At 40.2% G+C, this 16,185-nt stretch overlaps 1 protein-coding gene across 1 annotated transcript; it reads left to right on the forward strand.

Annotated features, from left to right (window-relative positions):
* The first annotated feature begins 1,481 nt into the window (after window positions 1–1,481).
* hoxb9a (homeobox B9a) lies at window positions 1,482–8,314 on the forward strand. Its single transcript, XM_088316931.1, has 2 exons — window positions 1,482–2,134; window positions 6,359–8,314. The coding sequence occupies exons 1-2, from the start codon at window positions 1,546–1,548 to the stop codon at window positions 6,592–6,594; spliced, it is 825 nt and encodes a 274-aa protein (XP_088173057.1). The 5' UTR covers window positions 1,482–1,545; the 3' UTR covers window positions 6,595–8,314.
* Window positions 8,315–16,185: the final 7,871 nt, after the last annotated feature.

The following is a 16,185-nucleotide window of genomic DNA, read 5'->3' on the forward strand; positions in this document are numbered from 1 at the left end:
GAAAAGAAAAAGATTGACAGTAATTACCACATATTAAGGGCAAAAACGAAGCAGTCTTCGAATTACGTTTAAATGTAGCTTTTCGACAGCGATCCGTCCGAGGTGGAAATGTGACTGTTAAATCGAATGGACAGATGTATGCAACGAATTTAATCTCCAACGAAAGCCGCAACTCACGTTTAGAGGCCATGTTTGGTTGTCCACTACTGCTGTTGGAAGTCATTCGTGCCCTCTTCGATTGCCATCATCTCTCTTCTGCAAATCTGAGGCATACCACACCCTCATAAATAATAATAAATAACCGCGATGGTCCAATCAGATATGCGAAGCTCAGTTGTAAATGAAAGCCATTCATTTACTGCACTGATTAGCATCCTGCCAAGCTCGAGAATTGCAGATTGTGATCGTTTTGACAAAATACCAAGACTTACATTGCACTTTGATTAGAGGTCAGCAGCAGCAAGTCCAGAATCAAATCCTTGTCCGACCTGTTGTTGGGACTTCGCCTCTAAAACACCAAACTGTGGATTGTATCCCTTAATATGACCGTCAGTTGGAGTCCATCTTTTATTCCTTTCCACGGGGAAGTTGATATCCCGAGGACTCTCTGCATGCATATCCCACACCCAAGAGGTGTTAACTCGGAGCAGCCTGACCGCTGAGTGAGACGGGCACTTTCCCGAGCAGAAATAAGGCTGCAACAATCCCAGTAGTGTTTACAGTCTGCACTAGAGCAAGTCATATATCAACTCTATAAAACCTTAAGCAGTCGCCATGAATTTTATTATGGTTTAAACGCACTTAAAAAAATAGTTGAAGAAGTGGCTTGCCGGCAAATGCAAGGGCATGACCACGTGGCCTGGCTTAATGGTGCTCGTTAACAAAAATGACTGTTAATGTGCCAATAAAACTATGGCTGGGGATTTGGAAATGCAGACGCACAAACAGGAAACATTTAAATGTGAATTTTGTCTTGTGTAGGGAAAACTTGCTTCTGGATTCACTCTGGAGTAAAATAAAGATACGAAGAACTTCGTGAGAGATTAAATAACATATCGTGAGTGGATTTATGCCGATTCGGATAAAAATGAATGAATCAAAAACACTACATTTAACGATTTTATGTACATCTACAGTACATACAACGAAGAGGTACTGCCACTGTATTTTCAGATTGCAAGAACTGAACATGAAGATCAATGAAGGATTCGACAAGGCGATCTATTGGGGTGAGATCGGGGATTGATTTACCCTCCTCAGAAGCTTTAACCCTTTGTTGGTATTGCGCAATCCGTTTATTTGAGAATGAAGGCTGCAACACTTGTTTCACAAGCGAGCAAGTTGCTTCGAAAGAAAGAAAGGGGAGAGCGAGAGAGGGAGGGAGGGAGGGAGTGGGGGTAGAATGGGGGGGGGGGGCAGAGAGAGAGGCAAAATAGCAAAGGGCAGATGAGGAGAAGAGGGAAAGAGGGAAATCTCTATCTTCTGTCTGTCTTCTTGTTCACCATTTAGTGAACTCGTATAGTGTTTCTCGGATAATGTCCGAAAATGTCTATTTCTGGTACTCTGAGCAACTATTACGTGGACTCCATCATAAGTCAAGAGAGCGATGAACTCCCGGCCCCGGCTCATTTTCCTAGCGTCCAATATTCCGGCTCCACCGCTGCTGGTGGAAGGCAGCCCGGCTCGGCAGCACCATCGGAGCACCCGCTCCCTGAGTCATATCCATCCTGCAGCTTCCAGTCGAAGCCTCCGCTCTTCTCATCACCCTGGAGTCCATTCAGCCCACACCACCATGGCCCGAGCGGTCTTCCCACGGTCTACCACCCGTACATACCGACACAACACGTCCCTTCTACGGACACGCGCTACCTCCGCTCGTGGCTGGAATGCGCACCGCGCGGCTCCGACTGCTTCCCGGGCCCGGGTCAGAGCGGCCAGGTCAAAGTGGAGCCCCAGCCCGGCCATCCTGGCGTGGAGACCCCACCCAAAATCGGCGGACAGAGCCAACTGGAGAGCGCCACATACATCCTGGAGTACAGATCCGCGGTGCCACCGGCTGCGATGCCGGGTGTGAGTTTCGGAGAAAATAACGACTCTTGCGAGGGGAGCGAAGACAAAGAGGGCCCAGATCAAAGTAAGTTATTAGGGCAGGAACTAGCACTTTGACGATAGACACACGATGATTGGGGAGAGGGATTGTAAATGCTTTTAATGCTGCTGTAAAACAAGAACAAAGAGCTGGAGAGCCAATGCCACTTTGTGCTGTCTAACCGTTACAGCTTCTTAAAGACCAAGATAGGATAGTTGGTCCATGTAGTGAAAGATTTCTGGAAACAGTCCAATATTTTAATTGAACTAGACTCTGATTGCTATGTTGTATTTGATGTTTGTCATTTCATTAACACAGCATTCTCTGTAATTGTAACATAACATTGATTGAGGTGTTCAAAAGTGCTATTTTTTAACCCAGAAAACTATAAATCCTCAAAATAAAATAAACAAACAGTTCAAGATCTATTTTTACTGCACATATACAATGTATTATACAATCTCTCTCTCTCTCTGACTCTCTCTCTCTGCCTTTCTCTCACTCACTCACTCACTCACTCACACGCACAAGCACACCCCCCCCCACACACACACACACTGCACTAACGTTATATCCATATAGTCCTTGGAAAAAGTAAATAAAAGGCACTTGGGGAAGTTAAGTCTTTCACCACCATCACAAAAACGACCTGGCTATTTTTATTTTTATTTCTTTGCTCAGATGAAATATATCAGAACTGGAACATGGTTCAAATTGTACAAAATGGCCACCTCCCCAGATGTAGACAATGTAATCATAAATTATAAACAGCCAGCAGCTGATTTCGGTATAGAAAGTCCAGACCATTTAGCGTCATTCTGGAGAGTTGGAAATAGTTCAATTCAAAATATGTGTTCCTTTATCACACAGTACTTTTATTAACAAAATCAACATGATGCACATAATTAGAAAAATAAAATGCACAGCACTATTTTAAAACTGACCATTTCAAGGTCATGTGTTTTTTACAAGGCTGCAATGATTCTGATTATTGTTGGTTCTATTGTTATTATTTATTGTAGTAGTGGTGGTGCTGTCCTAAAATTGCTTATTTTCGCTGCACGGCTGCCTTAAAGTTCTGACATTTGGGGGTCATATAAAACCTGATGTGTGGAGTTTGCATTTTCTCTCCTTGCTTGCATGGATCCTATGCATCCCCTCACATAAAAAAAAACATATATGTTAGGTTAAATGAAGGATCTAAAGTGTCCGCATTGTTTGAATGTGAGTGTGAATGCTTGATTGTGCCTTGCAACTGACTGGCACTGACAAGTCCTTGGAGTAAGCAGCCTCTTGGCCAAAGTCATTTGGGTGTTTTCAGCTCACCCCTCTGTGGGATAGACCCCAGCTAAAAAAATGGATGGGTAAATATTGGGGGGGTTGACCTAAGCTAAGGAAAATCTGGTAATCATGCTTTATCCGTGCTCAAGGCAGGATGATTTTACATCACTGTCAGTATTTGATCCATGTTACAATAATACCATTTTAACCAAACCTCCTTCAAGGGATCGGCCTCTGATATCAATTTTGAACATTGAATGCATCGGTTGAACGACAAAGCTGGCTCAGTTTGACTTTCCTACGTTATTTTTTTTCCTACATTATTTTTCAAAATAATTTATGGATCCAAAAATATCTCCTGAAATCAAGCGCTGGATTGGGCCACTTGCAGGTTTAACCATCCCATTATGCAGAATCAAACGGAGTGTCAGTTATGAGCAGTACTCAAGGTATTTTGTTCATAACAGGTCTGTCTGCGTACATATGTACACTAAATGTACATAGGCATATATACTGTAGCACATACATATCTACTGTATATAATTTATCTATATATCTATGTAATCATCTATATTCATATGACTGCCTAGCTCTCTATGGTCAACTTGTGGCTGTTTTGCCCTGGTCTCTGGAATGGTTTGACATTTTGGAGAAGATGCTTATTATCTTTCTTTCTGCAATGCAAGCAAGTCACCACTATTCTCGTGTAAGTAGCAATTGCCAGCAGCTGGACTGCTTGGCTGCATTGAAAAGTAAACTGATTTGATAGACATACTGTTCTGAACATCATAGTTCTAGTCTTTCATAATGTTTGCAATTTGAAATGTGTAACCAGTGCATCTTTGGTTAAATGTTGGTTAGAGTTTGTTTTATGCGTCTAGTGTTTCTGGGTTACAGACGGTGTGAGTTTTGGAAAGAACCCTTTATATTTCTTTTGTCACTGTTCTTTATTTTATTCTTTTATAATAACATGACAGAAGTGATATATATATATATATATATATATATATATATATATATATATATATATATATATATATATATATATGTATGTACACACACTGCAATAGCATGTATCTTCCAACTTAACATTGTATCAGTGTCGTGCAAAAGGAACTTTGTCATAAACCAAGGAGCCCCTGGAGCTGGGTGTAGTTGGTATTTATTGGAAAGGTATAGGTTTGGTGATTTCCCCAGAGGTATCACACTTTTCAAAATGGCCACTATATGTGTAGAGTAGACCATAAGGAGAGAGCTACCTTTCAATACACCACACTAATTAAATTGAACATCCTGCAACAGATTATTTTTACATTACTGGTGCTGGGCAACCATCCACAATAAACTACGATATTACACTTCAATCTTTGTGCTGCTGTTACTGTTGCCGGTAGAGCTGGGAAAATTATTACCTCTGAAGTTTATTAAGTTATCACAGGGTGAACAACCCCATTAATTGGCGTGCTGCTGTTGGTGGTTGGGTGAAATGTACAAGGGGTTGGGGTGGAGAGGGAGCAGGATAAAATACGACAGAGAAATGTAATAACGTGCCTTGGGATATACGAGGGGTCAATTTCTGGAACTATTAGGGTGAAATTGCAAGCGGAGGGAGAAAGTGGCAAGAGAGGGGATGCGATGTTAAGCCAATAGGCGATTGGCTCACTGTTTTCATGCAAGCTGCATTCATCATGGTGGACACGTGCGGGAAAACACACATTGGTCAGCAATTGAATTTTTCATGTTGCACAGCCACAGGCAATAGCAGGCTGTTTTATGGGAGCATCAGTCCTTCCATCTACGCGTCTGTTCATGCCACATCTCAGCTGGACATTTCCGTTACAGCAACAAGAACCTCAAGACAAGAATAGTGTATCACCAGCACACATTCTCCCTGTCGGCCTTTTTTTCCCATTGGTCATAATCTTTCCTATCTTCTCAATACTGCACCATCCTCAAGACCATTCCATCATCCAGGGCGACAGCCACGGTTGTGGCACATCTTAAACAGTAATGGATTGTTCTAGAAGTGATTATACACGACTGTAAAGCACCCACTTTAGCGAGTGACACAAGTGCTGCACACCTCGGTCTCGTCATCCATCTTCTCCTCACCTCCTTACCAGGCATTATTTTTCCTGAGAAGAAATCAATACCTTACGATTGGGCCATGTTGGAGGAAATTGATTACTCAGCATATTAGGACGTATTAACTGATGATGGCTACGGACTGACTGTTAGGGAAAAGTGGAGAGCTCAAACATCCAACAACAACAGGTCCCTTGACATTTTCTTCTTTTTTGTTGAGATTACATTTTGATTTGTTAAAGTCTTTCCATAAACTGCACCTCCTTGGATGTACAGGTGAAAACAATTTTATTTTTCAATGTTTTTCCTTACTACCTTCACATGCTTCTTGTCCGCAATTAAACTAGCCTTCAAAATATTTTTGTGCTTTTACCCCTTTGAGGTATAATTGCCAAGTTAGAGTGCATTATTATAAGTAATAAAATGAAGGAACTTGAAATAGATTTTTTTTTAAAGATTTAAATTGAAAAAAGGGAAAACAGACAACTCTCAGTAAATCATTTAACCTCCACTGAGATGTGGTATCATAACTGTGTTTTGTGTGATCCATGTTTGCACAAAATCTGTTCAATATCTGTATTAACTTTGGAGTTTGAGAGTTACGTGCTCTAAAAATATATGGAATATCATTAAAAACGTGTACGTCCAAAATATGTCAAATATAGGGTATTGCAACACAGTCTTCATAATTAGCATTTGTGTATAAACAACTAACCTTACTACTTTCTAAAATATGTAGACATGTCGTTGTTTTAATTTTCTGCTTGCTTTGTTTAAATTCAGAATTAATTTCATGTTTCAAAGACCATCTGTTTTTTTGCAAATATCAAGCAGTGTGTAATATAATTTTCTGATTGTTTGCTCGTTTTAATGGACTCGTTTGCATACTTGTCCTTCCTCCAGATGACCCCTCTGCCAACTGGTTACATGCGCGCTCCTCCAGGAAGAAGAGGTGCCCGTATACCAAATATCAGACGTTGGAGCTGGAGAAGGAATTCCTGTTCAACATGTACCTGACGCGCGACCGGCGCCACGAGGTGGCAAGAGCGCTCAACCTGACCGAGAGGCAGGTTAAGATCTGGTTTCAAAACCGGAGGATGAAAATGAAGAAACAGAGCAAGGATCAACCCAAGGATTAACGGATTTGCATGAGCGTGTGTACGCACTTAAAACACCATGCAGACGGATTTGGTCCACGCTCACTCCCCAGAGAACACGCATTCCGCGTTTTACGTTTAGTGAATTAACCTGCAACCTCAAAGGAAACAAGAAAACGTATTACTGTTCTGTTCTGTTTGTGTTACTTGTGCGTTTACGGAAGAACACGTTTGGAAAAGCATGTGTATATTTGGAGTTATCTTCTTGGAAATTGACGGGTAAACACCACAATCCTCATTTTTTTTTATTTGGACAGAGTATGAACTATCCATGCACTTTTTGGTATTTACGGTCTTGTCACTCATATCCATGCGCAGGAAGTGCTGAAACCAGTAGTTCACGTGGCCAATAATAACGCCGGTACACACTCAGACACACGCAATCACCAGTGCAGTGTGTTTTGCACGGGGATTTTCCTTTTCCGATAATTCCATTAGTATCGACCAGGTGGCACATCACGTTGATACATATACCCGGTTTAGTCTCAGTAATAAGCACATTTAGAGTGTGAAATCTATTTCCAACCGGACAGTTGAAAAACAGTTGTAAATGTAATCTTATCGTCTCGCACTTAATTTAATGATACAGGCACTCATTTTTAAAACATTATAAATTATCTTTGTTTCATTATTTGGACGATGTCGATTGAAAACGATCTCTTTGTTGTTGTGAGTCACAGAGGCGATGCGTCTGTCTTTGGTCTTCCCAGGCTACGTACAAGGGCTGTCATGTTTTGGGCCTCTTTGTTGTTGTTGTTCGTTTGTTTTTTAAAGTAGATGCGGATTTCGGATGCTAGTACAAACGAACCACACACCGAAAATAAAAGAAAAATAATCTGTATTCAACGAGCTGTTGCATTTCAGAAAGTCGCTCTATTTTTATACACTTAACATGTTCCATCTGCTATGCAAGTAATTTCAAAATACAACATTCGATTATAGAAAGGGCCAACACATTTAAAGAATATTTTTCAATCGCTGTATCAATGTTATTTTTCTGATAACGTCATCGCTTGGAGCTGTACAAGTCAACATCATTCAACAAAACATACACTAGGTTTATGTACAGTTTTATTGATCTGAGAGTTGATGAAAAAGGCCATGTTAGAAGGTCATCTTGTTTTATGATATTTGAAGTGTCTTCGTATTTAAATGGCGTGCGGTGGCAGTTTTATGGGCGGGCCATAAACAAGACTTCGGCGTTGAAGCCAGGCAAGCCTCTTGTCCAATACAAGACTTTGCGAAGAGAAGTACAGACACTCGATGCACAGCGTCACACCCTATTTCAGGTTCAAATGTTTACATTGTTTGCGCATGCCTCAAATCCCTCTTATATATTTGTAATATTCGTCCACTCTTTGTAAGTGGCGAAAATTCCAGAGGAGAATGCTTGCAAAAAAAACATTAAAGTTGTTTAAGAATGCGATATTTCTAATTTATTGTACATAACGTGAGTAATTTGTCTTTTTAATAATTACTTAATTGTCTACATTTGTCCTCTTGAAAAACAAAATCAAAATTTCCTCTTCAAATTGCCAGATTTTTTTATGTCTGTGAATCGAATCTGTTCTCGATTTAGTCAGGCTTCTGCAGTAATTATTTTGAAAGTTCGTTGCTACACTGAAAATACGGTTCGAAACGTTTAAGTATATGTTCAATTATCTTTCCGTTGGCTGTGCCTCATATTTACACCTCCTGTTATGACTGAAGGGGAACGTTTACACTTTGATAAATACAGATGTAATATCATATTCAATGCGGAAACTGTCTTCTTTGGTAAAGGTTGACAAACGTGTCGCTTATCATGGAGCGTTCACGTCCCTTCATGAATGCTATCCTGTTTCCTTTTTTTAGTGTTGTCATTTGTTCCTCTAATGCTGGATTTCTATTAAAGATGCTTAATTACGGTAACGTTTTCTTTGATTGCCTTGCACGCTGTTAATTTATTTACCGGCTATGTGAAAAGAAATGGGGACGGATTGAGCGCCAGGTTTGTTAACAACTTGGTGTTGCTATATCTAAGACACGATTCGATTCCTTTGTTCCAAATTGCAAATGCAATTGAAAATAACTGTCCAATTTCAGTTCATCGCCAGGTTTCGTTTGGTATCTATGGGAAGAAATGAGGGGGAGCGGAAAGACGTAACTACAGATGACCGCAAGTAAGAAGGAAGGAGAGGATGAAGTCGCATGTGTTTAAAATATGTGTCTCCTCGGTTGCACGCTGGAGTTTAAAGGAGAGGGGCGTCTATTTGGCTGCAACACCAAAAGACTGTCATAAAGCCATAAACGCCGCAACCCCCACACGCAGATGATCGGCGCATTCATTCCAGGCGTCGTCACCCTTCCATTGGGATCCTGGGGAGGGACTGAGATTGTCTCTGTCCTGGCTTCTGAATTTCGAAGACCTCATCACTCGCAATAAGGCTCGATACATTCACTGCTTATGTTGTTCATATTTCCAAAATGTCACAGGTATAACAATATTATAACAACAATATTACTGTTATTCTTATTCTTACCTGAAATACTATATTTAAATGTCCATTATTTTCCCACGCCTCACATCCTCAGGTCAACATGGTTGTATTGAATTGAATTTTAATTTTTATTTCGAATATGCATGCAGTCAAAAAAGACACAAATCAGAACAAAAGTCTACAATATGAATATAAAAAAAATAAAAACATGTAGTGCTCGTCAAAAAAGGAGTAGGAAAGAAGTCTAACTTATTTAGATCCTACGCCTACCTTCACATTACCAAGCTAATTTAATTTTCAGAAGTTGTAGCCCAAAGTACATATAATGCACATATACAGTATATGTTCAACTGATTAATTAAAATAATCTTAAAGGGGAAGCCAACCCAAAACATTTCTTAACAAGAATATGTTCTATGTAGTCTCACTAGTCGAAACATGGCATTCCGAATAATAATGCGTGTGTGGAATATGAATTAAGAAGTAAAATCCACCTGTTTTTTTACATCTCAGGGCGTGGCCACTTGCATTTTGCCACTTGCGCTCAATTGAAAAGGACATCACAGTTTCTCAGTGCTCAGCTAACGACCAATCATGGCTCAGCTTCAGAAAACAATTGAGCCGTGATTGGTTGTTTCCTGAGACCCGAGCAACTGTGATGTCGTTTTCAGTCAACATAAAGTGACAAAATGGCTGCCACCTGAGATGACTACAAACTGGTGGATTTTGCTTCTTAACTCATATTCCAAAAATTCAATATTTGTACATCTCAGGACGTGGCCACTTGCATTTTGCCACTTGCGCTCAATTGAAAAGGACATCACAGTTGCTCAGTGCTCAGCTAACGACCAATCATGGCTCAGCTTCAGAAAACAATTGAGCCGTGATTGGTTGTTTCCTGAGACCCGAGCAACTGTGATGTCGTTTTCAGTCAACATAAAGTGACAAAATGGCTGCCACCTGAGATGACTACAAACTGGTGGATTTTGCTTCTTAACTCATATTCCAAAAATGCAATATTTGTACATCTCAGGACGTGGCCACTTGCATTTTGCCACTTGCGCTCAATTGAAAAGGACATCACAGTTGCTCAGTGCTCAGCTAACGACCAATCATGGCTCAGCTTCAGAAAACAATTGAGCCGTGATTGGTTGTTTCCTGAGACAACTGTGATGTCGTTTTTAGTCAACATAAAGTGACAAAATGGCTGCCTCCTGAGATGACTACAAACTGGTGGATTTTGCTTCTTAACTCATATTCCACAAATGCAATATTAATCAGAATGCCAAATTTATACTAGTGAAGGTGTATAGGATATACTATTGCAAAGAACCTTTTAGGGTTGACTTCCACTTTCAGCGTGTTGAAACTTGAAATCCTGTAGCAGACCCAAATATTAAGAATGGAATTGTGTTTCTGAGACATGTTGCGTTGTCTCCTCCAAATTCATTCTAACCAGGGCACACTCCTTTTCTTCCTTGCTCCGGTGCAAACTGGTTATTTGTGAAACGTGTAGAGAGCCCCCCTTTAGAGATGAATCAAATGTAGCCTAATGATATGACTTTTTTTAAAAAAGAAGTGCAAAATCATACATTTTGAGACTCTTAAAATTCTTGTTAATCATTAAGTCAAGTGCCAGTGAAATCATAAAAATGAAATCTAAATGATAAGATTGTATAAACGTCATGTAAACATATATACATATTATGTTTATGGTCTTTGTTCCCTTCATCCCATGCTTGCTGTTTCCTTCTACATCCCCAAATGACACTCCTTGGGTTCATTGATGACTAAATTGTCTGTGACTATAAGTGTGATTTTTTTTTCCGTTTGTATGTGTCACAATAGATTGACGATGAGTCTCTAAGCTCCAGCTCACTCGCAAACTGTCTATACCAGGGTTCACAAACTCCGCTTATGTGGGGGTTGCTGGGGAGAGAGTGCACCAACATTTAATTTTGATGTCAGGGGTTGAAAAATTCGGGTCACAAGTGGTCCTTGGGCCTCGAGTTTGAGACCTCTGGTCTATATGGATGGATAACTGTTTAAACTTTATAAAGTTCTCAACATATAACCCTGACAAAGGTTGGAATATATTTTGTATGTTATCAAAATCACAATTATCTATGCTGTACATTGACTAAATCATATGGTCTGTTCGCAAATGTGAGTTTTCAAAGTGCACACACAAAAATGTAATATTCCGGCACATTTGTTTAATGCACTACAATGTAAATATTAGTACGAACTAGTGAAAAATAAATAAAGCTAGCATTTATATTAAAATACATGAATATTATTCACAAGGTTTCATCACTCCAAAGAGTGAAGGTTCTACCTACCAGGGGGGATTCTAGGAGCAGAGGTTTAGGGGTGCTACAGAGAGGTCAATGGGTCATACAAAGACCTGGGGGTAGGGGGCTGTGTGTGGGGTTGGGGTCATGTGTGGGGAACTGCACATCGACTGGCGGGAGGTTGGGGGTCACTTGTCACTCCCAAAACAGGCACAGGAAGTCTGTTAGTAAACGTATCTGATAAGGTCAGCCGGGTAGTCATGGCCACGAAGTTATGATCATCAACTGCCACCAGGGGGACCCTGGTTAAAGATCTTCCGTGAGCAAGGCACTGATATCCTGAGCTGCAGCCCCCTGCGCAAGTGAGGTCACTGTAATGGGTCAAATTTCATTTCTGCATGTGTAAACACCCCATCCCAAGAAAAAAAGAGGATCTTCTCTTTTTTGTCATCATATAAAGCACTTTGGGGGCGGCACGGTGGCCGAATGGTTAGCACGATGGCCTCACAGTGAGAGACAGCATCGGGCGTGGGTTCGATCCCGGCTCCGGCCATCCTGTGTGGAGTTTGCATGTTCTCCCCGTGCTTGCGTGGGTTTCCTTCGGGTACTCCCGTTTCCTCCCACATTCCAAAAACATGCATGGCAGGCCGATTGAACACTCTAAATTGCCCCTAGGTATGAGTGTGAGCGCGGATGGTTGTTCGTCTCTGTGTGCCCTGCAATTGGCTGGCAACCAGTTCAGGGTGTCCCCCGCCTACTGCCCGAAGATAGGTGGGATAGGCTCCAGCACCCCCCGCGACCCTAGTGAGGACAAGCGGTACAGATGATGGATGGATGGATAAAGCACTTTGAGCTGTGTTGCGTATAAAATGCGCTATAAAGTTGCTTTGTTTTGCCTTGCCATGTCTAATTTCTGAGGGAGGACAACGTCTTTTGATACAGCAGCTTCTGAACATAAAAAAAAGAAAGTTTACCTTTGTGGAGTAAACCAACCCTCAACAGTGAGTGCAAAATTTTGCATTCACTTTTACCTGAAATACATCTCCTCCGAACATAGTGAAATTTAGGAACTCGTAAATCATGTTGTCCTGTCATGTCATGTCTTGTTTGAAGTCCGGTATATGCAAAGTGCCTGTGTCTATTGAAAATCTAAAAATATTGAAATAAAAATACTGAAGTGAATACTCATAGAGTATATAAAGCCCTCTCCTTGCTCTTACTGTCTCACTCTCTCTGTACCACCACCAGTTAGATAACTATGCAATGCGTTTTACATCAAATGAGAAATAAACTGATACATGGCACCAATTTACTGTATATTATTCGAGAAGCTTAGACCCCTTGATCGAACATTCTTACGTGAACTTGGCTCTTGTTTGCTGAAAATCAATCTTATTTCCATGAGGCTGCCTGCCTATACCAGTATGCACACAACAGTAAACGAGACAATAGCCACACTCTAGGCTTTAATGTCAACCCATATACTGGGCATATCGCTGGCGTCTGGCCAAAACCTGATAAATCACATTTTGGTGAATTTAATATTTATTTTCAAAAATCTATATTATTGGTCAATTCACGCGTGTGGGCATTATTTTTACACATTTTTGACCAATTGAAAGTATTTTAATTTCTTGCTGTCTTTCTGATACAATGTTAAATGGTTGAACAAAATTGCCAGTCTTGGGTTCTCCTGAAAAGTGACATTTTTGGAGGTAAAAGGTTTTGGCCCGAGACCAGCCATATGCTTGAGTAGCTCATTCCCATCAGAAAGGACAGAGGAAGGTCTACTGGTTAACCACTTGTAATGTTTTCCTCGCTTGAAAAAACTTCCCCTTACTCCTGTATAGCAATATGACTTTTAAACCTTTTTTATCTTGTTAAAAAGAACATGCAGTAAAAAAAGAATAATATTAATAAATATCTCTAAAATTACGGGTGTGCTTTTTTTATCTTGTGCGAAGCGGGATCGCTTTCGGGTAATATTTAGCACTCATTTTTAGTGATTCTCCGCAGAACCAACAAAGGTTCTTATAGCTTCAAATAAGAACCAAATGGTTCTTAGATATCATTCCAAATATATAACTGTAGCTGAATAATTGGGCTATATAGGCCTATCAACAATGGCACCACAATAACCAGTCATTACTGGTTTATTATTGGGTTCATTAATCCTTTAAGAACCCAAATAGCGCTATATGGAACCAGGAGTGCAATATGCTGAAGAACCTCTGAAGCATTTTTATGTTTTAGAACAAAACACAGTTGAATCTAATCAACATTGAGTTGCTTTTCTGCGCATTGAGAAATGGCTAAATGTGTATACTTTTCAAACAAAAGTCCTCATTTATATCACGCATACGTATGTGTGGGTGTGTGTGTGAGTGTGTGTGAGTACAACAATGTTGCTGAACAACACAGACTCTGTGTAGCCCCACAATGTAAGACTTGCCCAATGAAGCTGCAGCCTTTGAGCGGATTTGCTCCGGTCCCAACAAAGCTATCCCATAAACCATCTGTGCACAGGACAGCAGATGATTGTGATACTTCACTGAGGTCTATGGCAGGGTCGAGGTTTCATTAAATCCAGACAGCCTTTACTCTGCAGCTGCAGGCCTCCCTCCAGCCTGAGAACGGTGACTGCAAGCTGCTTCACCCCATACTGTCTGTGTGAGAGGAGTGGTTTGCTTTGACACACTGCACAGTAAATCTAAGAGAATGCAGCCTCTCACAACAATACACATTCATTTTGAATTAATAGGTAAATTGTTATTATAAAGGCAAACCAAGAAGCATAAGACATGCTTTGTGGGTATCCAGAGTGAGGCAATGCCCCAGTGTGATCAACAAAGAAAAGTAAACGATAGTATGTACACAATTATTGAACTTTGACGTGGATTTTATAATCAAAACAACCATTCATGCACCAGAATCACTCAGAGAATAGTTTTGTTGTGATTTTTTCCCATACGGTATACAATACTATACGATACAATATTTGGTTTTATTTGTACAGCGCATTTCATGATTTAATGTGAGTCACTGAAGTCATCATATCAACGCATTTACTGCTTAAACTAGCACAATAAGCATTTTCTGTAAATGAGTAGTAAAACCCATAACGTTGACCATGTTTCATCATCATCATGAGAATCTAATAGGTCTGTATGTCATAATCCAAGTTCCACCACTGGAAAATGTGATATTTTAACCCAGGCCAACATGGTCAATATGTCTTTAGTTTACTCTCCCTTTCAAATCAATCTCTCGCTATGTGTCTACAGATAACCAGTGCGTGAAACAGTCTTTTTCTGCTCCCCGAACCCCTTTACGCTTCAGCATCAATAATTCAACAAGCGTAGAATATCCCTCTTCTTCAGACCTTTACAAAAGAGAATTATTCCCCCTGTGATACAATTAGCTGTTAGATGCCATCCACCATCCCGCTGGCTGCTCTGTACACGTTACAGCTGCATGAGATAGACAGAGGAAGTGGTTGTAACGCCATCAAACAGAAACACTTTCAGCGCATATTGCGGCTAGTGTGACCTTAACAAATACTCACTCATGTATTTATTACACTTTAGTTGTGCATGGACAGTGTCAATGATATTTCCATGCATAGTATAAACAACACAAACTGTGCCACACAAGACAATCTGATTAACTTTGTTATATATACAGAAATGTTGCTGATAATTACAATGAAGATAATGTGAGATGTTGCTGATAATATCCTTGTATAGGTCCCATTCATTTAAATAATGAAAATGTTAAAACTTTAATCCGACTGTTACTGCTGTGCAGTCGAAAATAATGTTAACTTTTTAAGATAACAACCACTCCGAAATACTGAATATCGAAGCATTAAATATGATTATGTAATAGCATTTCACTAATTGGAATTATTTTGTTTTGAATAGAGGTTTTTAAAGATGACCACAGGTAGACAAAATGCGTCCAAATAAATAAATAAATAAAACGTTTTTTTAAGTAGAGTACAAAATATATAGAGGTTATTAATCATTGATGATGGAGTGGCTACCCTCGCCGGCCTTCCGTGGATGCACCATGGGTTCAGTTCCAACTCCGTGACGCGAGTAGTTCGCCTTTCATTCTAAAGGAAGCCTGCTGGGATCAAGCTGTATAGAAAATATCACATAATGTTTCATGTTTGAAAACTTGTTAAAACAAAACTCAAGAGTATTCAGTGAAGAGTGTGCAGAAAATTATAAGTTTAATAAATCATGTAGTGGTCCCTCTGTTGAAAACCGAGGCGCAGAGCTCCACATTGAGCTTTTTAGTCAAATGGTTCCAACTCACGCCCACTCATCTGAGACGGATCCATTTTTTGCCACCCAAAGAAAAAAACATTGTTCTTACTTGGGAAATCCAATGAGAAGACAGCGTTTTTGTGATTTTATTAATTGGTTGTTATATTATTACATTTTTCGTCGAAATCCTTTAAAATAATATTCGTGATTATATTCTCAATGTAACTGTATACCTCCACTGACTCATAAAACTCTGCCCTGTTTCGGGTCGCCTACTCTCCTCTCATTGTTGTTTTGCACACTTCCTATTTACAAACACGGAAACAAATAGCACCAGAGGAGAAGGAAGTACAGCACGCACCCGGGGTCTGGAAAAAAAAAAGGGGGGGGGGTGAAGGTGATGAGGGATGCGGCATTGGATGGTTGGAAGAAGCCGCCGCCGACTGTCGTAAAAGAACAGTAAGACGGCAAAGAAGAGCAAGAGAGCAGAGAGAAAGGGAATTCAATGCGGTGTGCCGCAATAAA

Source organism: Idiotropiscis lumnitzeri, chromosome 15 (genome assembly GCF_059441095.1).
Source record: "Idiotropiscis lumnitzeri isolate Australia: NSW breed Sydney's pygmy pipehorse chromosome 15, RoL_Ilum_1.0, whole genome shotgun sequence".
NCBI lineage: Eukaryota > Metazoa > Chordata > Actinopteri > Syngnathiformes > Syngnathidae > Idiotropiscis > Idiotropiscis lumnitzeri.

Coding starts and splice junctions, on each gene's coding strand:
- hoxb9a (XM_088316931.1), top strand. CDS start 1,546: ATGTCTATTTCTGGTACTCTGAGCAACTATTACGTGGACTCCATCATA. Junction 2,135..6,358: donor CAAAGAGGGCCCAGATCAAA/GTAAGTTATTAG, acceptor TCCTTCCTCCAG/ATGACCCCTCTGCCAACTGG.